The sequence below is a fragment of the Triticum urartu genome, chromosome 6A (genome assembly GCF_056163025.1).
Source record: "Triticum urartu cultivar PI428250 chromosome 6A, HENAU_Tu73, whole genome shotgun sequence".
Taxonomy (NCBI): Eukaryota; Viridiplantae; Streptophyta; class Magnoliopsida; order Poales; family Poaceae; genus Triticum; species Triticum urartu.
Genome location: NC_141878.1, coordinates 521,526,178 through 521,545,587, shown reverse-complemented (window position 1 = coordinate 521,545,587; position 19,410 = coordinate 521,526,178). Strand labels below are relative to the sequence as shown.

General features: G+C 47.8%; 2 protein-coding genes across 2 annotated transcripts; both read left to right on the top strand.

The window, feature by feature from the left end:
• Positions 1-7,503: 7,503 nt before the first annotated feature.
• LOC147966048 (uncharacterized) lies at positions 7,504-12,799 on the top strand. Its single transcript, XM_087528600.1, has 5 exons — positions 7,504-7,673; positions 7,967-8,973; positions 10,726-10,842; positions 10,945-11,306; positions 12,320-12,799. Exons 1-5 carry the CDS (start codon positions 7,538-7,540, stop codon positions 12,531-12,533), a joined length of 1,836 nt encoding a protein of 611 aa, XP_087384726.1. The 5' UTR covers positions 7,504-7,537; the 3' UTR covers positions 12,534-12,799.
• Positions 12,800-13,541: 742 nt separating this feature from the next.
• LOC147966047 (sphinganine C4-monooxygenase 1-like) lies at positions 13,542-15,963 on the top strand. Its single transcript, XM_087528599.1, has 2 exons — positions 13,542-14,143; positions 15,085-15,963. Exons 1-2 carry the CDS (start codon positions 13,913-13,915, stop codon positions 15,643-15,645), a joined length of 792 nt encoding a protein of 263 aa, XP_087384725.1. The 5' UTR covers positions 13,542-13,912; the 3' UTR covers positions 15,646-15,963.
• Positions 15,964-19,410: the final 3,447 nt, after the last annotated feature.

The following is a 19,410-nucleotide window of genomic DNA, read 5'->3' as shown; positions in this document are numbered from 1 at the left end:
ATCGTATAGTTCGTTTGCTAGAGTTTTTCCAATGTCAAGTATCTTTTCCTTAGACCATGAGATCGTGTAACTCCCGGATACCGTAGGAGTGCTTTGGGTGTACCAAACGTCACAATGTAACTGGGTGACTATAAAGGTATACTACGGGTATCTCTGAAAGTATCTGTTGGGTTGACACGGATCAAGACTGGGATTTGTCACTCCGTATGACGGAGAGGTATCTCTGGGCCCACTCGGTAATGCATCATCATAATGAGCTCAAAGTGACCAAGTGTCTGGTCACAGGATCATGCATTATGGTACGAGTAAAGTGACTTGCCGGTAACGAGATTGAACGAGGTATTGGGATACCGACGATCGAATCTTGGGCAAGTAACGTACCGATTGACAAAGGGAATTGTATACGGGGTTGCTTGAATCCTCGACATCGTGGTTCATCCGATGAGATCATCGAGGAGCATGTGGGAGCCAACATGGGTATCTAGATCCCGCTGTTGGTTATTGACCGGAGAGCCATCTCGGTCATGTCTACATGTCTCCCAAACCCGTAGGGTCTACACACTTAAGGTTCGGTGACGCTAGGGTTGTAGAGATATGAATATGCAGTAACCCGAAAGTTGTTCGGAGTCCCGGATGAGATCCCGGACGTCACGAGGAGTTCCGGAATGGTCCGGAGGTGAAGAATTATATATAGGAAGTGCAGTTTCGGCCATCGGGAGAGTCTCGGGGGTCACCGGTATTGTACCGGGACCACCGGATGGGTCCCGGGGGTCCACCGGGTGGGACCACCCATCCCGGAGGGCCCCATGGGCTGAAGTGGGGAGGGGAACCAGCCCATAGTGGGTTGGTGCGCCCCCCTTGGCCCACCCCCTGCGCCTAGGGTTGGAAACCCTAGGGTGGGGGGCGCCCACTTGCCTTGGAGGCCACTCCACCCTTGGCCGCCCCCCCTAGGAGATCCCATCTCCTAGGGCCGGCGCCCCCCCTTGGGGAGCCTATATAAAGGGGGGAGGGAGGGGCAGCCGCACCCTTGACTCTTGGCGCCTCCCTCTCCCCTGCTACACCTCTCCCTCTCACAGAAGAACGGCGAAGCCCTGCTGCGGTGAGTGCTGCATCCACCACCACGCCGTCGTGCTGCTGGATCTTCATCAACCTCTCCTTCCCCCTTGCTGGATCAAGAAGGAGGAGACGTCACACTGACCGTACGTGTGTTGAACACGGAGGTGCCGTCCGTTCGGCGCTAGGATCTCCGGTGATTTGGATCACGTCGAGTACGACTTCCTCATCCCCATTCTTTGAACGCTTCCGCGCGTGATCTACAAAGGTATGTAGATGCAATCCGATCACTCGTTGCTAGATGAACTCATAGATGGATCTTGGTGAAATCGTAGGAAATTTTTTGTTTTCTGCAACGTTCCCCAACAGGCGAGTCCGACTCCTTCTAGTCGGCCCGGCAGAAGTCAATCAAAGACCATGTGCTGAGCACCCGGAAAGAGAAACTGCTGAGGATTCCCGGCCGATCGTCCGCGGCGCCTCACCAGCTTCGGGGACTACTGTCGGAGTAATGGGCCACGGGTAGGCCAACCCGAGCCCCAGAACCTTTCAAGACATCGGGGCAGGCTGCGCCCCTCAAGACCCCAGGACGAAGAGCCGCCTTCAAGAGGCCAGCAGCAAGATGGCCAACTAACCACTCATGGCCGAGTCCTAGAGACGACTTCGGGGAAAGCCGACACCCGACTGGCGACTTCCAGAGAAGCCGGCTTTGGGGAGTCGGCCTGCGACTCCAACACCCCCCACGACCTCATCAAGTGGGACGGGGCAGGGGAGTGGCAACGATGAAGCCCGCCCCTGCCCCTTACCAAGGGCAGGCACGGCCACAGCACGCCGTACCCTGGAAGATCTCCGTGTGGCGTGGCACTGTTGCCATGCCAGCCCTGACATCAGCACCGCAGGGCCGAATCCTGCACCCACGATGGCTTGTCTGTACGGCCTAGAGGCAGCGGGCTCCACCAGTCAGTGAGACCCTAGGAGACGGCAAGAGGACCACCAGTCGAACCCGTCGGGAGTCAGCCCCTGGGAGTCGGCTGAGCCCTCCCTCAGGGCCCACGCGCCATTAATCAAGATGTGATGGGGAGTGGCAATAGTGATCGCCCGCCAGGCGGCGGGGCTGTTGCCACGACCTCATGATCAAGCCCGCGTCATCAAAGCACGACTACAGTAATCAGCAGCCGGCAAGACCCGCCCGCGGCGGACGCGGCCTGTCGGCTCCGTACTAGGCCAGTCAGCGGGGCCCACCAGTCGGCGGGCCCCAGCGGTCGGCAGAGAAGACGGAGGTCAGAGGCGCTGACGACTGGGCCCGCGTCCAGCCGGATTACCCTTGTACCCCTGGGGGGTAGGCCTATATAAACCCCCCAGGGCACCCATGCAAAGGGTTGGAACCCATTAGCTCTAGACCAGATCATATAGAAGGGAGAGAGCTAGCCTTGCCCTCTCCTACCCCCTAGAAATAGCTCAAGGAGCAACCGTGTAAACACTTTGCCATAGTGATCATGCGGAGACCCCGTAGAGCAGCAGTAGGGGTATTATCTCCTCGGAGAGCCCTGAAGCTGGGTAAGATTCGCTGGCGTGCATGTCTTCGCCTCATCCCGTTTCCAGGCACCGGCGACGTTCTACTCGCCCCCACCATGATAAGCCATCCTTTGGCATATGTCGCACCAAACCCCCGACACATGAGGTAACAAGGTCAACCATGACAGCAAGTAGTCATGGCGGAGTCAGCTGCTAATGGCACACAACCCACGATGAAGACTAGAGGAGACAAGGGAGCGACAATGACCAACACAAGCAGACTCCAGAATGCGACGGAGATGAAGGTGGCAATTTGACGCATTACACTCCTACCATAACCGGGGATGGAGGGATCGATTGCCCCTAGACATGGTTGAGCTCAATGGGAGCAGCCGCCAAAACCGAGATCACGCGCGGGGAAGCATGATCAATCGCGTCGGCCAACAGCCGCGACGAAGACCATCACATGACGGGGGAGGCGAGGAAGAAGCTATCTAGGAGACATGTGGGGATTTGAACGAACATGGCAACTCCTCTTGGAAATGGCCTATCCCAATGAGAGGATAACCATGGTGAATTTGCAATTTCCCCTTCTCCCTAACTGTTCTATGCCAACTGGCAGACTACGGACCGTGTGATCTTCACACCCTGATTTCACGGTAGCGACTGTGTCGCGCTAGTTTGCCCCAGTGCGATCGTAAAATGGTTAGCTTTTTTCATGGAGGTTGGCGGCAGAGATGCTCGTCGGTTAGTGGATTACATGGGAGCTGAAGAGTCAATACTTCTATGCCAGTTGGCGTATTACGAACCGTGTGATCTTTGCGCCCTAATCCGACGACAGCGACCGCGTCGCGCTAGTTCGCCTCAGTGCGACCGTCAGATGGTTAGCTTTCACGAAGATTGGCGGCATACGTGCTCGTTGGTTAACGGATTACATGGGAGCTGAAGAGTTATTACATTAATTAAATGGTGTTGGAGAAAATTATAAGGGTTGCCTTGCATACGTGTGCTGCCTTGATTTTGCAAAATTGTCCATCTCACATTAAATTCCCATATAGAAGGAGTAGATGAAGTTTACATTGGAAAAACATACGATCACACTAATAATAAGCGATCAAATGAGTATCTCAGTCATTAAACTTTGGCCCTACGAAATGTTGTTGATATTGCTATATTTATAAGCTTTGCGCTACTAGATATAGGCACCATGACATTTGTAATCAAACCGTTTATTCTAAACAAAGATCATAAAGAAGAAGCCGTACATAAGACCACCAACAAACGGCCAAAACTCAAGAGCAATGAAGGCGCGGCAGGTAAAGGCAACTTGTTCCACCGATAACCGTCCAATCTAAACCGTTATCCTCCACAAAGCTCGGAAAAAGGGAAGTCGTACGTGCGCACTACCGACACACATTTAGGACTCATGAGAAGGAACAACACTACACATAAAGACATCATGTTTCACAGATAATTGTTTTCATTAAACCATTTACCGTCATTGAAACTCACAGAAGTGAAGCCGTACGTGCGCACCACTAACAAACGTCAAGAACAGTGCGTCGCTATGTTTAAGCTGTGGGAGCCAGGATTTGTAGTCTTTTCCATACAAATCCATTTGATTGTTGAATATATACTGCATAAAAGGTTGTTAAATTGCAACAGTATAAGGATCCACGGGTCCTGGCTCCTTGCCACAAGAAAGAGTGCTAGAACGAGTGTGTGCCCTTTTTTCAGAAAGTGGGCATGTTTACCCAATCGGGCATAAAATAGACCAGGAAAAAATACTGCCTATATTTCCTCCATGGCGTTTGATCTAGATAGTCGAGTCGGCCGTAGGGTCGAAAAGTGTTGAACCGACAAAGGATTTGGGGTCCGCAGTCCACACCGGATGTGCATCGACTCCCCTCCCTGGCTCCCCACACCTATAAACTCCGTATGGCAGAAATTATAAGGTACTACATTCTGAACACCAACTCGCCGTTTTTTAAATTATTTTTCTAACCAGCCGACCATTTTTTGTGACACCAAACATTTTATGTGACACTACGAACCGTCTCAGAAAATGGACATTGTAGTGACACCCAAATGCGTCGCCAAAAATCAGGCCAGAACGTCGCCAAAGTTGGCTAGGGCACTGCCCAAGAGGAAAATACCTCGTGACGGTGGACCATCACAGAAAATAATTTTAGGTGACGGTTCATGTTTCGTCACCAGAGTTTTTGTCACTGAATAGAGCAATTTTTGTAGTGAACAAAGTCTACAAGAATAAAGTTGAGCAGTAGACAAGGGGCAATGATGGCGGCGCACCTTCACTCGTTTCAGTGCTTCTGGTCATCGCTAGGTGGCCTACGAATCTGAATATAATTTTTACTATTTCTGATGTTCGTTCTACTACCATGATTGAAGAAGAATAGATAAGGAGTTTTTATAAAAAAACTAGTTGCCTTGTTTACTGTTTTTTATTTTTATTACAGTCGTGAAAAGGATCAGGCCCAACTAGCTTATCTGCTACCTAGTTTCCCCTACTTACTGCATCTATATTAGATACTTCCCTGAAATAAAAATAGAAACTTAAACTTGCATGTTGATTGTAATAAAATTGCTATGCTTGCACAAATGAATTGTCATAAAAGTAATGGTATCTTTTTGGACTTAGGTAATCATGAAGTTGAGGAAAACTTGATTGGAAAATTTCCATGCAAATTGTAACCAAATTTGCCATGATCATTAAATAAAAAGATTCGCAATGTTGATAATAATAAAATTTCCATGATAACACTAATGAATTTGCCATAAAAATGCTAATGTTAGTTTGCGGACTGAGATTATCGTGCTGCCACCCGCCGCTCCTGCTGCCGTCCACCAACGTGTCACCGCTGATGCCGCCGCCGCTCGCCGAGCTGCCATGCCACCCCTCCTCGGTGGCCACCTCGTGTCCGCGTCGCCACCTGCGGCCATGCTGCCTCGCGTAGGCGACCACCAAACCGCCTCGCGCCGTCCCTCGCTGGTGGTTGTCACGCGTGCCATTCTATGCGAAAGAAACAAAGAGAAGACGAGGGAAGCGGCGACAAGCAGCACCAATAGATTCCATAGCGCGACAGAGATGGCGATGGTGACCAGACGCAATGGACTCCTATATCAACTGGTGAATTGAATGATCGAGCAATCGTAGCCTAGGTCGAGCTCGATGGTGAGCACCTGCAGAAACCCACATCAAGCGTGAGGTAACGAGGTCAACCATGACAACAAGTAGTCATGGAAGAGTCCGCTGCTAACGGCACACAAGGGAGCGATAATGACCAACACAAGCAGACTCGAGAATGCGACGGAGATGAAGGTGGCAATTAGACGCATCGCACTCCTACCATAACCGGGGATGGAGGGGTCCATTGTCCCTAGACATGGTCGAGCTCGATGGTGAGCAGTCGCCAAAACCGAGATCACACGCAGGGCGGCAAGATCAACCGCATCGGTCGGCAGTCGCCACGGAGACCATCACACAGGGAGGGAAGGAAGAAGCTATCCAGGAGACATGTGGGGATTTGAACGAGCATGTCAGCTCCTCTTGGAAATGGCCTCTCCCAACGAGAGGATAACCATGATGAATTTGCAATTTCCCCTTCTTCCTAACTGTTCTATGCCAACTAGCAGACTACAGACCGCGTGACTTCACACCCCGATCTGACGGTAGCGACCGCATCGCGCTAGTTTGCCTCAATGCGATCGTCAAATGGTTAGCTTTCACGGAGGTTGGCGGCATAGATACTCGTCGGTTAGTGGATTACATGGGAGCTGAAGAGTCAATACATCTATGCCAGCTGGCGTACTACAGACCGCATGATCTTCGCGCCCTGATCTGACGGCAGCAACTGTGTTGCGCTAGTTTGCCTCAGTGCGACCGTCAGATGGTTAGCTTTCACGAAGATTGGCGGCATACGTGCTCGTTGGTTAACAGATTACATGGGAGCTGGAGAGTTAATACATTAATTGAAAGGTTTTGGAGAAGATCATAAGGGTTGCCTTGCATGTGTGTGCTGCCTTGATTTTGCAAAATTGTTCATCTCACCTTAAATTTCCATATAGAAGGAGTAGATGGAGTTTACATTGAAAAACATACGACCACGCTAATACTAAGTGACAAAGAGTATACGACGCATGTTCAAATGAGTATCTCTGTTATTAAACTTTGACCCTACGAAATGTTGTTGACATTGCTATATTTATAAGCTTTGTTTACTCTACTAGATATAGGTATAATCAAACCGTTTATTCTAAACAAAGATCACAAAGAAGAAGCTGTACGTATGACCACCCACAAACGGCCAGAACTCAAGAGCAATGGAGGCGCGACAAGCAAAGGCTTCCACCGGTAACCATCGAAGCTAAATCGTTATCCTCGACAAAGCTTGAAAAAAGAAAAGCCGTACGTGCGCACTACCGACACACATTTAAACTCACGAGCAGTAACGACACTACGCATAAAAACAACATGTTCCATATATAACCGTTTTCATTAAACCGTTCATCCTCTTTAAAACTCACAAAAGAGGAGCCGTACGTGCGCACCACTAGCAGACGTCAAAAACAGTGTGTCGCCATGTTTAAGCTGTGGGAGCCGCCCCATGATTCACAGTCTTTTCCTTGTAACTCCATTTGATTGTTGAATATACTGTATAAAGTTTGTTAAATTGCAATAGTATAGGGATCCACAGGTCCTGGCTCCTTGCCACAAGAGAACGAGACGTGCTAGAACGAGTGTGTGTCCTTTTTTTGACAAAAGTATACACGAGTGTGTGTCCTTTTTTCAGAAAGTGGGCATGTTTACCCAATCGGGCATAAAATTGACCACGAAAAATACTGCCTATATTTCCTCCACGGCGTTCGATCCAGACAGCCGAGCCGTCCGTAGGGTCGAAAAGCGAACCGGCAAACAAAGGATTCGGGGTCCGCAGTCCGCAGTCCGCACCGGATGATGTCCATCGACCGACTCCCCTCCCTGTCTCCCCACACCTATAAACCCCCACCCCTGACGCGGAGCGGAGGCCACATCAGGCTCGCCCGCCGTGACACCCCCCTGACAGTCATCCCCTTTCTCGCTACCGAAGGTACGCGCACACGCTCCCTCCTCACCTCCGTCATCCGGACCTGGATTGATTTCAGTTACCACTTCCTCAATTCTCCCCGCATCGTAGCCGGTCGCGTGCCCTACCCATCGACGAGATCGAGCCGAGCGATTGCCCGTGCTCAGTTCGATCTTCGCGAGTAGATTCAGCGCGGCTCAGTTCGATCTTCGCGAGTAGATTCAGCGCAGTTCAGTTCGATTTTTTCACGAGTAGATTCAGCAAAGTTTTTCTTAATTTTCGTGGCAATTTTTCCCTGATCTGGCCGCTCCAATCAGCCATGGTGAAGGAGGCGCCCGCCACTCCGGGCGCCAAGGGCAAGGGCAAGGGCGCCGCGTCGACCTCCGCCTCCGCGCCGACGCCGCCGTCCAAGGTCACCCCCGGATCGGTCAGGCGCAAGAGGGCGTGTAAGAAGAAGAAGGCCGATCCGGAGAAGCTGAAGGCGGCCGCCGCCGCTGCAGTCGCGGCCTCCGCCGACGCGCCTGCTTCGGGGCCCACGCCGGTGGTTCCCGCCCCGGCCGACGTCGGCACTTCGGCCGCCCTTGTGGTCGCCGAGAATGGCGGCGCTGACGGGAAGATGGTCGCCAAGACCAACGGCGATGGCGATAAGTCCGTCGCCAAGGACAACGGTGGTGGCAGTAAGTCCGTCGCCGAGAACAAGGGTGATGGCACTAAGTCCGTCCCTGAGAACAAGGGTGATGGCAGCAAGTCCGTCGCCGAGAACAAGGGTGGTGGCAGCAAGTCCGTCGCCGAGAACAAGGGTGATGGCAGCAAGTCCGTCGCCGAGAACAAGGGTGATGGCAGCAAGTCCGTCGCCGAGAACAAGGGTGATGGCAGCAAGTCCGTCGCCGAGAACAAGGGTGATGGCATTAAGATGGGCACTGGGAACAGCAGTGCTGACAGGAAGATGGGCACTGGGAACAGCAGTGCTGACAGGAAGAGGGGTAGGAAGGATAAGATGAGGGGGAGGGAGAAGGGGGAAGGACAGGGGAGGGTGAACCCGAAGGTTGAGGAGAAGGAGAAGAAGGACGGCGCAGCGGGGGAGGAGAGGGGCAGTGCTGGGTTTATCTTCATGTGCAACGGAAAGACGAAGCCGGAGTGCTTCCAGAACAGCGTGTTTGGCTTGCCCAAGGGGAAGATAGATGTGGTGGAGAAGATCCGACCAGGGGCGAAGCTGTTCCTGTATGACTTTGACCTGAAGCTTCTCTATGGGGTGTACAAGGCAACAGCAAGAGGAGGGATGGATCTTGTGCGGCGTGCGTTCAACGGGAAATTCCCTGCTCAGGTAATTCTTGGTCATTGTTTGCGTGCTTATGGCGCATTATTATGGTAGTAGAAGTATCCGTTTACTATTAACTAGTATTATTATACAGCCTGTCCTGAAGATATTATGGGAAATTCCCTGCTCAGGTAATTCTTGGTCATTGTCTGCGTGCTTATGGCCCATTATTATGGTAGTAGAAGTATCCTGTTTACTATTAACTAGTATTATTATACAACCTGTCCTGAAGATATTATGTGCTATATCGTATGGTTAGGGTATGTAGAAAGCCGCACAAGTTAATACCGCAGACAATGGCCTGATAATTTTTTTACTGATCCTTTGAAAGGCTCATTAGTGATGTGTTGAAATTCATGTTGATTCCGATGGCATGCAAACTCAAAGTTTGGATATGCGTGTATGCTTATTGAAGAGAAAAGCGACATGTTTTTCTTGTCTCACTTGGCAACTTTTTACGTCATTAAACTTAAAATAGTTATTTAGGCTAAATTTATTTTCTTACAAGGCTTTTGCTTCAATTTTTTCATAACGAATCAGAACGGTTACTAGTGAGTACTAATTCTTATTTTAGTTTCCTTAATCATTAAATGTCCATGGCGGTCTAGCATTGATCATGTGGGAGTTGTCGTTTGTTGCGTCGGTAAGTCTTTGCTAGAGTGGCAGAGGGTGCAAAGGTCGTGGTATATTGGAGCACGTCCTAGCATACATGATGTTACGTGGCAAAGGGTGAGGTGGAAGTCTTCTCGAAATGATGGTAGATAGGACACCTCCGATCAAGTTAGGAAACACACATGATCTTTTTATGAGAGAATGCCACATGTCCTGAACTATCTTTAATTAGTAGAGGCAAAGTAAACCATTTGTTCCCTTCAAAATGTTTTGATTTCTGTTAAGAAGGTATATGTTTGCACTTTGCACAGTAACCGAATTAATGGTGATCTCAGGCTAAGTAGAAAGAAATAGCTGTTCGTCTTTGAGTTTCCGGCCTAATCTTTTTTGGTAATTAGTTCAATAGTTTTGTCTGGCCATCGGAAGAAAAATCGGCGGATGACCTTACACGGTTACGCCCATGTTTGTAATGATATACCTAGCAAAACATATTAATGATGAGTACTGGTAGATGGCAAGGATTAATTGTGTGGAGGGAGCGAGTAAAATGGTATTGGAACATGCGTATGCAAACACTACTGATCATCTATAACGAATCCCTTGCGAAAGCAATATTATGCACAGATCTCTATAATAGAGCTATGGGTGTGTTTGGTTTGAGCCGAACATCACCAAAATTTTGCTAGCCAAAATATTGGCTAAGGTTTTGGTTGCCCATGTTTTGGCCAATTTTGGCAAAAAAAAAAATCAATTAGAGTTGACTAGAGCACTTGGGCATTCCAAAAAATTTGGCAACCATCCAAGCAAGAGCCAAAATTTTGGGTATGACCAAAAAGGTTAGTATGGTTGGTATTGGTCACCATCCAAAGTTCCAAACACACCTTATGTTTGCTGTGGAATTCTAATTTCTCTTTATATCCCATGTTGATTAATTTGCATTGTTACATTTTGTGTTTGCCAAAATCTGTGGTGATCTTGTTCTTTTAATATCTTTTATCCATTTAGTGTGGGATGTTTTAGCCTTGGAAAGCTAACATGGAGCTTCTTTTAGCATTGTTTTCATATTTCATGAAGATGAATGATGGGTCAAAGGAGATGATGCTAAGGACATTTTATTATTTTAACTAATTCGTGCACTTGATGCAGGTCAAATTCAGGATTGATAAAGATTGTCTTCCGCTTCCTGAGAGTAGTTTCAAGCATGCCATTAAGGAGAACTACAATTCAAAGGGAAAATTCACCCAAGAGCTCAATTCGAGACAAGTAAGCCATGACAATTATTCTAAATTGTGCAATTTGAAATGTATCCAAAACTAAAATAACATTTTGCATGTTCATGATGTAATTTATGGTTCTATTTTGTAGGTCCGTAAGCTACTGGCACTATACAAGCCAATTAACATACAACAGCCATCTTCCCAACATGTTCAAGAAGTTCCTCGGACAAACCGTGTTGAAAGGCGCATGCCTCACTATGTTGAAGAAAGGCGACAGCCATATGATTATGAAGAAAGGAGGCTGCCACGATATCGTGAAGAAATGCAACACCCACAATTTGCTGAAGAAAGGAGATTAGCCTATGATTATGAAGAAAGAAGACCATCACTCCATGTTGAAGAAATTCGACGCCCACAGTTTGTTGAAGAAGCTCAGCCACCTACATACTATGTTGCTCCTGCTCCTCACGGTTCATACCATCCACATCAAGCTAATATCATTTATGAAAGGTGAGTTGTCATTATCTTATATGTTCATATACTGTAATTTGTGTGCTAATTTCATTTATTATAACAGACAATATTTTTAATCAATATATTTTCAAGCATGGCTGTCAATTTAATAGTACAACTTTTTGGCTGCTTCCTAATTGAATTATGAGCAGTGAACATAGCTTTTCACCATATTTTCGTCCATTTTATGGAAGTATGTTTGATAAGTTGTGTCCGTTGATGTTTAATTGTGAAATTATTAGAAGGTCGTAATTCTTTTGTAATCCTTTAGTGGGGCACTTTGTTACTCTGAATGCAGAATTTCCTTCCCACAAACTATTTGTTCAATGGGCTGTTTCTGTGGATTCTTTAGTTTGGTGCTGAGTCTTAAGATAGCTAACCAATTCACCTGTTTCTAAAAAATATACGATAATAGCTGTAGACTATTATGATTCATATAGGAGTGCTGATTACCCTAGTAAAAGCTGTTTTATGAGAATCTGGGATTTCATTTCAGAAGAAAAGAACTGTTGAATCTAGGAGACCTGTTCATTCTTTCCAAAAGTTTGTCTGACTCATCAAAGAAAGGATTAATGCACTGGAGGCCCCTACAGTTTAGGCACCTTACTGGCACTTCATTACATGCTCATGGCCCTCAATTTTCTCTTTTTTAGAAATAAGAATTTTACCCTCTTGTCAGAACCTTTCCGTCATGATTCTAGAATTTGCATATTTGTTTGGCAATTAATTATGAACAGACTAAAACATTTAGGAACAAAAAGCAAAATTGGCATGTATTAATATTTGAACATGTAGTTGAGGGTGTTTTTGACATCTGTGGAAATAACACGGAGCATGCTTCAAGGTTTATAGCACGCTGTCTTGATGAACCGCGGTCTTCGACAAGTGTAAAGCGTGCATTACAACAACACAAAAAGATGTTTTGATTTAATTGTTATCTAATCATACATACACATATGCTCGGATGCTTGATGACTTCTGACCTTGTTGAACTTGAATTCTGCTCCCAGGGCTCTAGCTGACGCCGCCAACAGGGTGGATCCATTCCTTCCAAGAGACTACAGGGTGCCGCCACAGGAGGTCGCCGCACCCCCAAGCTACGCTGATGAGATCTACCGTGGTGCTTACCCAGCTGCTTACCCGGCAAACCTCCAGGGGCCTGCTGCTTCAAGGGTGCCAGTGTCCTCCCTCTACTCCTTCGCCGGCGCACCGGCGTACAGATGAACGCTGCAGCGCCTGCTCTGAAACCGGTCCTGACCAGCATGATTCGCTGGTTGGTGGTGTAGCTAGCGTCGTCTTCTGATACATACTGTAGTCGTTTGTTGGATCCCTGACTTGGATGTCGTTTGCCACAAGTGTGGTACTGGAACGTGTCGTTTGCCACAAGTGTGGTACCTGGAACGTGTCGTTTGCCACAAGTGTGGTGCTGGAACGTGTCGTTGGCTGTTAAACAAGTGACTTTCCTGACAAGTGCTGCCGTGGTCTTGCAAGTGTGGTCTGTTTTGTTTGTTATATGATATGAATGTCGGTAGCTGGTAGTGCGTAGAAATTCGGTTGATCCATCTTCGAAATCTGCAGTTTAGATATAGTGATCTAAAACGTCTTACATTAGTTTACAGCGGTGGTACTATTTTAGCTGATTTTTAAGCGTAATCTGGTCACATGCCTCCGTAAGAAAGTGGTTCCTGGTCAAGTCCGGCAGGAAGGAAGGAGCCTTCAAGTTCCGTCGCAATCTTCTGGGCGGCCGGCTAACAGTTTGTCTAATTCATATCTAGATATTTTTTAAGGATGTCACATTTAAGCTCTCACAAGTATAAAATACATCAACAAGAAACAAAAAAAACTAAGACAAAAAAAATAGATCACAAATAGAATAAAAATCAGTTTAGATGTGACATAACTATGTCACGTCGATGTAATATAACTATGTCACATCTAGATGTGTTTTAGACAAACCCGCCGGCTAAAGCCAGCCTTGGGTCAAACGAGCAACGCCGCGAAAAGGAATGGACTCGGGCTAGGAGGCTACCGCTCTACTGCGCAGGAAGGAAAATCTATCTACTGTCGTGGTCTTCACGATATTTGACACGAAGATCCACAGAAACTTCCCGTGACGGGGTACGCCACAACATCGCCACCGTTGGCGCCGTGGATCCACACGGTGGCGTACACGTACACGTACGTGCTCGCTAGCTCGCGCGGGCCGTTTGATAACCTCCGGCCCCTCTGCGAGGATGCGGCCAGCGCCGTTCCCCTCGTCTCCTCCCCCCTCCCTCCCTGTCGTCGCACGGACCGACGGCGACGGCCGGGCCCCGCCCGCCGGGCCACCGCCCACCGCGCCTATATTCCAGCCTCCACCCGCCTCCCCCAGCGCAGCCGCCAGCCTCCGCTGAAAAGTCCTCCAACCCCAGAGCCCCCCCTCTCCCTGCCCGTCGGAGAGATCCGGGCCGCCTGCCCCCAATCCCGCCGCCCCCCGCCCCCGAATCCGCGCGCCGTCCACGGGCGTCGGGCGGAAGAAGCCTCGCGCCCGCGCGCGCGCATTTCCTCCGTCGCCTCGTCTCGCCTCGCCGGGGATTCGGGAGGGGGCGAGGGAGGGAGGCGGGATGCCGATTGGGGTGTCGGACGAGCTGCTCGGCACCTTCGTGCCGATCGCCGTCTACTGGCTCTACTCGGGGCTCTACGTCGCGCTGGACGGCGTGGAGCGCCTCGACGCCTACCGCCTGCACCCCAGGGGCGAGGAGGCCGCCCGGAACGTCGTCTCCAGGGGTGCCGTCGTCAGGGGCGTCCTCGTCCAGCAGGCCTTCCAGGTCGTCGTCGCGCTCACGCTCTTCGCGGTAATCCTCCTCCTCGCCCTTTCCTGTCTATATCCCTTCTGGTCTGCAGATAGGCCACCTGAATACGTAGCTTTGGCCTTTGCTGTAGTGGCAACAATGATTTTAAGGCCTTTGCTGTATTGGCAACCATGATTTTGAGCTGCAAAGTGCCTTTTCTCTTTGCCTCTCCATAAATGGCACTAGTAGATACTAGATAGAGAGACGCTTGATAAGCTATCTATCCTGATTTGGAGCTGAAGTGACTGGCTTAGGACGACCTTGTCTTGGATTGTTTTGGCATGTAACTACCGCATTCCACATAGAGCAAACTTTTGGGACCTGACTATCTGTGATGAAATGAAATATTAAGTAAAGGAAATCAGCATGCCATGCTTATAACTGCAGTTTGGTTGCTGGAGAGTTGCTCAGCCTTACGTTTTTGCGTTTATACTTGCTATGCTATGTTTTTAAAGCGTCCCTAAGGCGACGCCTAGGCGTCGAAGCGCTCCCCCTCCGCTTTGGAAAATCGACCAAAGCGCCCGCCTAGGCGTCGCCTAGGCGCCAAAGCGCCCCCCCCTCCCTAAGGCGGTAAGGCGTCGCCTTAAAAACATAGTTGCTATGGAAGATAAGAAGCTGACCATTGCTAACAAAGAAATCTGACCCTCTGAATTATAGTAGTGAGGAGCTGATTCTAGTATTGCTGCTGAGAAGCAGTTATATATTTGTACAATAGCATACAACATGTTACAAACCTCAAAATTGATGCAACACAAGCTACACTTTATGTTGACTGAAAGTATAACAACATAGCTTCTCATGGGGAAAATTTGATATGCAGGAATGCCCAATTTAACGAGCAGTTTTTTGAAGTAATACCAGGCCTTAACAATTCTTATGGAGCTTACCTGATAGCTTCATTTATACACAAGTTTCTAACACGGTTAAATTTCCATGAACTGCAGGTTATCGGCGATGAGAGTGGTATTGCACCGAAGCAGCCTTCTGCTGTGGTGATAGTGCTGCAATTTATCATCGCCATGTTTGTCATGGACACATGGCAGTACTTCATGCACAGATACATGCACATCAACAAGTTTCTGTATAAGCACATCCATTCCAAGCACCACACTCTTGTAGTCCCTTATTCCTTTGGGGCTCTTTACAACCACCCTCTCGAGGGCCTTATTCTGGACACTATCGGCGGTGCTCTCTCCTTCCTCCTCTCTGGTATGACACCACGAACATCCATATTCTTTTTCTCTTTTGCGACCATCAAGACGGTGGATGACCACTGCGGGCTGTGGCTTCCCGGTAACATCCTCCATGCGTTGTTCAACAACAACACTGCTTACCATGATATCCACCACCAGCTCTATGGCAATAAATACAACTTTTCGCAACCTTTCTTCGTCCTTTGGGATAAGATTCTGGGGACATACATGCCCTACTCTCTCGAGAACCGGAAAGGGGGTGGGTTCGAGTCCCGGCCAGTTAAGTCAGTAGAGCAGACCAAGGCTGATTAATACGTGCATATTATCTGATTCTCGTTCTGCTTAGATCCGATACACACTGTCCTATCACGCCGCCTGATTCTCTAACTATGAAAATGCTGTAGAAGTCTTATGTCCTGGTTCATATAGTGAGGGTTTTTCGTGTTTTCTGATACTTCTTTCTTTTGATTTGGTTTGGGAGTCCCATCTTGTATCAAGGTAAGGTATAGCGGGTAAAATATTGTATTGTACGAAAGAATACTCGGCATCCACTTGGATTTGTCTCCTCTGGATCGGTCTGTACTTCCATCCACATGGTGATGTTAACAAAGAAGGATGATATTAACACTACACGCAGTATGCAGCATCGTGTTGTCCTGCTCATTTCGTTGTCTTCTTTTTCATTCGTGTGTTGTGTTGGATGAATGTTGGACATATAAGCCTTCTTTCTGCTGTGTATAATAACCTGCGGAGATGATCCACCAGTGAGCTTTATTGAACTATAGTTTTGTTTCTGGAGATGATCCACCGGTGAGCTGTGCTGAAATATAGTTTTGTTTCTGGAGGTGATCCACCAGTGAGCTGTGCTGAAATACAGTAGTTTTGTTTCTGCTGATCATCATCATCTTTTTTTTTACCACAGAAACATCTGTAAAGCGTGCGGGGATGCCCTTGCAGCTTAGTGTTTCAGTTATGTAGTTCTGCTGTCAGGCACTCGGGCTATGTTGTGGCGTCGCCGGTCCAGGACTAAACTGAATTTTGTTTGTTCGTTGCAACAGAAGCTTATCTGTAAATAGCTGAACTAACTACTGCTTACAGGACATCACAGTTTCACAATCTAATTACTACGCATACTTCTTGCCATGAAGTGGCAGGTTTACTAGAAGATTAATCTATTGGCAGCTGAAACGTGTGTGCTCTATGACTACGATCATCTGAGCCAAAACCTCAACCCAAATATGCCTAGAACATGAACCAGAAAGTCGAGCAAATGCTCTGAAATTCTGAAACCTTGGTTAACGCCAGTGTGAGAAGTTCATAAAAGCTTTTTTTTCAATGAGGCAAAGATTTGTCTGATCAATGGGAGTAGTAGATTATAATTTACAAAGCTAGCGCACCGCGGAGTGACCTGACCACTGACAAGATCTTGGCACAAATAACAACACGACCGGATCATCGACACCGATAACAGCACAACCGGATCATCCCCTCGCCAAAAAAAACACAACCGGATCATCGACGCCAACTTGGAAGCGTCATCTACATCAAACATATAAATTGTCACATAGGTTAGAAACCTTGCGCGTCGCCTGCACAAGAGAAGACTCCCTCTCTCAGTCTTTCCTATTCAAGCTAGACATTCGCAAGGCCTTTGACTCCGTCAAATAAGAGTATTTGCTTGACCTCCGTAGCTTTTCGAAGCAAATTTGAAGAATGAATTGTGGCTCTTCTATGTTCCTTATCTTCGAGGTTCCTCTTGAATGGGTTAGCTAGTACTCCCATCAAGCATGGCCAGGGACTACGGCAAGGGGACCCTACCTCTGCCCTCCTTTTTGTCATAGCTATTGACCCATTGAAGCAAATCCTCGACGTGGCGACAAGAACCAGTAGAAAAAGGACCTAATGTGAGACACATTAGTCCCGGTTTGATTTTGGCCCGGTACTAATGGCACCATTAGTGCCGGTTCGAACGGCTATGCATTAATGCCGGTTCGTGTTGAACCTTTAGTACCAGTTCGTGCCACGAACCGGTGCTAAAGGGGTGGTGGCAGGCTGGCGTCAGGCCGGGGCCCCATGATCACCTTTAGCACCATGGGGCCCCGGCCTGACGCCAGCCTGCCACCACCCCTTTAGCACCGGTTCGTGACACAAACCAGTACTAAAGGGCTAACCTTTAGTACCGGTTTATGCCATGAACCGGGACTAAAGGGCTCTGACCTATCGTCCCGGTTGGAGACACAAACCGGGACTATAGGGCAATTTTCAAACTCTACCACCCCTCCCCCCCCCCCCCCCCCCGTGTATCGCCATTTTAGTTTTGAAAAAATCAAAAGAAAATGATAAAAACTTCAGAAAATAAAATCTTTCGAGAGGTAGTTATATTACTACACCTACTAGTTATGAAAATTTGAAAACTTAAATTTGGACATGTTTTGCAAAAAGTGTAGGGAAAATGTAAAACGGCTATAACTTTTGCATACGATGTCGGAAAAAAATATATAATATATCAAAAAATTCAGCACGAAAATCCGCATCCGATTTTGACCGCCTACGGCTTGTTTGCAATTTTTTAGAATCCTCAAATTCCAAAAGGAAAAAAAGATGTGCTCAAATTTTAGTTTTTTTAATTTTGGTCAAACTATGGTCAAACTACTTATTCAAGAAGTATTAATGTTACTACGTAATTATTCAAGAATATTAGTGTTACTAAATAATTATTTCAATTTTTTGAATTTTGGTCAAATCTGGTCAAACTATGGTCAAACTTATTCAAGAAATATTAGTGTTGCTAAATAATTACTGTTTTTTAGAATAATAGTTTCAAACTCAAATGGTGAAACGAGTGACCTAATGCTCAAGCTAAACTGTTGAGGGTTAATAGGATTGACAGCTTACATTTGTCAGGAAAACAACAAGTGCAGACTTGGAAAGTAGGGGGAATAGAACTCCGAAGTTAAGCGTGCTCAGGCTGGGGGAGTGAGAGGATGGGTGACCGACCGGAAAGTTAGACGATTTGGAATGAGTGATCCACACTTGAGCAGTTAAGAGGGGTGATTAGACACTAAATCATCAAATAATTCAATTCAGAAAATTGAAAATCGAAAAAAAAAATCAAAAAATTCCAAATTTTAAAAAAAAAACCTTTAGTACCGGTTGGTAACACCAACCGGTACTAAAGGTCCCCCATGCCACGACGTGAGCTCACGCCACGTGGTGGGCCTTTAGTGACGGTTCGCGCCGAACCGGTACTAATGGGGGGGGGGCCTTTAGCGCCCACACTTTAGTGCCGGTTACAGAACCGACACTAAAGGCCCTTACGAACCGGTTTTAAAGCTCCGTTTTTCTACTAGTGAAGGAAGGGCCTATTGCTCAAGATTCGAGGGAGAGGAGTCATGGTGCGAACCTCTCTCTATGCGGACGACAGCTGTGTTTGTAGTGCCGATCAAAAGAGATATGGACAACCTCGCGGCCATTCTGAGAGGTTTTGGTGAAGTCACCGGCCTGTGCACTAACTTCCATAAGAGCTCGATGGTTTCCATTCAGTGCAGCAATCTCGACTTGGGCCGCATCATGCAAGGGCTACCAGCTATTAGGGCTTCCTTTCTGCTTTGTTATTGGGGACTTCGCTCTGTGTGTGGAAACTGAAGCTCGCTGACCTGCAATTTCTTGTGGATAGGGTGGCAAGCAGATTGACAACATATGAGGGTCAAAACATCACTACCATTGGGCGTGCAACACTTGTCAAGTCGGTTCTCGCTTCCCAAGTGGTCTACTTCATCGCGCTGCTTGTCATACAACCCACCATCCTGCAAAACATCGACAAGCTTGAGTGGGCCTTCCTATGGTCATGGTCGGATAAGACAATCGGGGCAAAAACAAGGTCAATTGGGACATTGTGAGTCGACCGCTTGCCTATGATGGACTTGGTGCCCTCAACACCAAGAAGTTCACGCGGGCCTTGCGTTTGCGATGGCCTTGGTAAGAGTGGAAGGAGCCCACAAAGTTGTGGGTCGGGAGAGGAACCCGTGTGATGAGGAAGACCTCAACTTTTTCTATGCATGTACCACCATCACGATC

Coding starts and splice junctions, on each gene's coding strand:
- LOC147966048 (XM_087528600.1), top strand. CDS start 7,538: ATGATGTCCATCGACCGACTCCCCTCCCTGTCTCCCCACACCTATAAA. Junction 8,974..10,725: donor ACGGGAAATTCCCTGCTCAG/GTAATTCTTGGT, acceptor CACTTGATGCAG/GTCAAATTCAGGATTGATAA. Junction 11,307..12,319: donor GCTAATATCATTTATGAAAG/GTGAGTTGTCAT, acceptor TTCTGCTCCCAG/GGCTCTAGCTGACGCCGCCA.
- LOC147966047 (XM_087528599.1), top strand. CDS start 13,913: ATGCCGATTGGGGTGTCGGACGAGCTGCTCGGCACCTTCGTGCCGATC. Junction 14,144..15,084: donor TCGCGCTCACGCTCTTCGCG/GTAATCCTCCTC, acceptor CATGAACTGCAG/GTTATCGGCGATGAGAGTGG.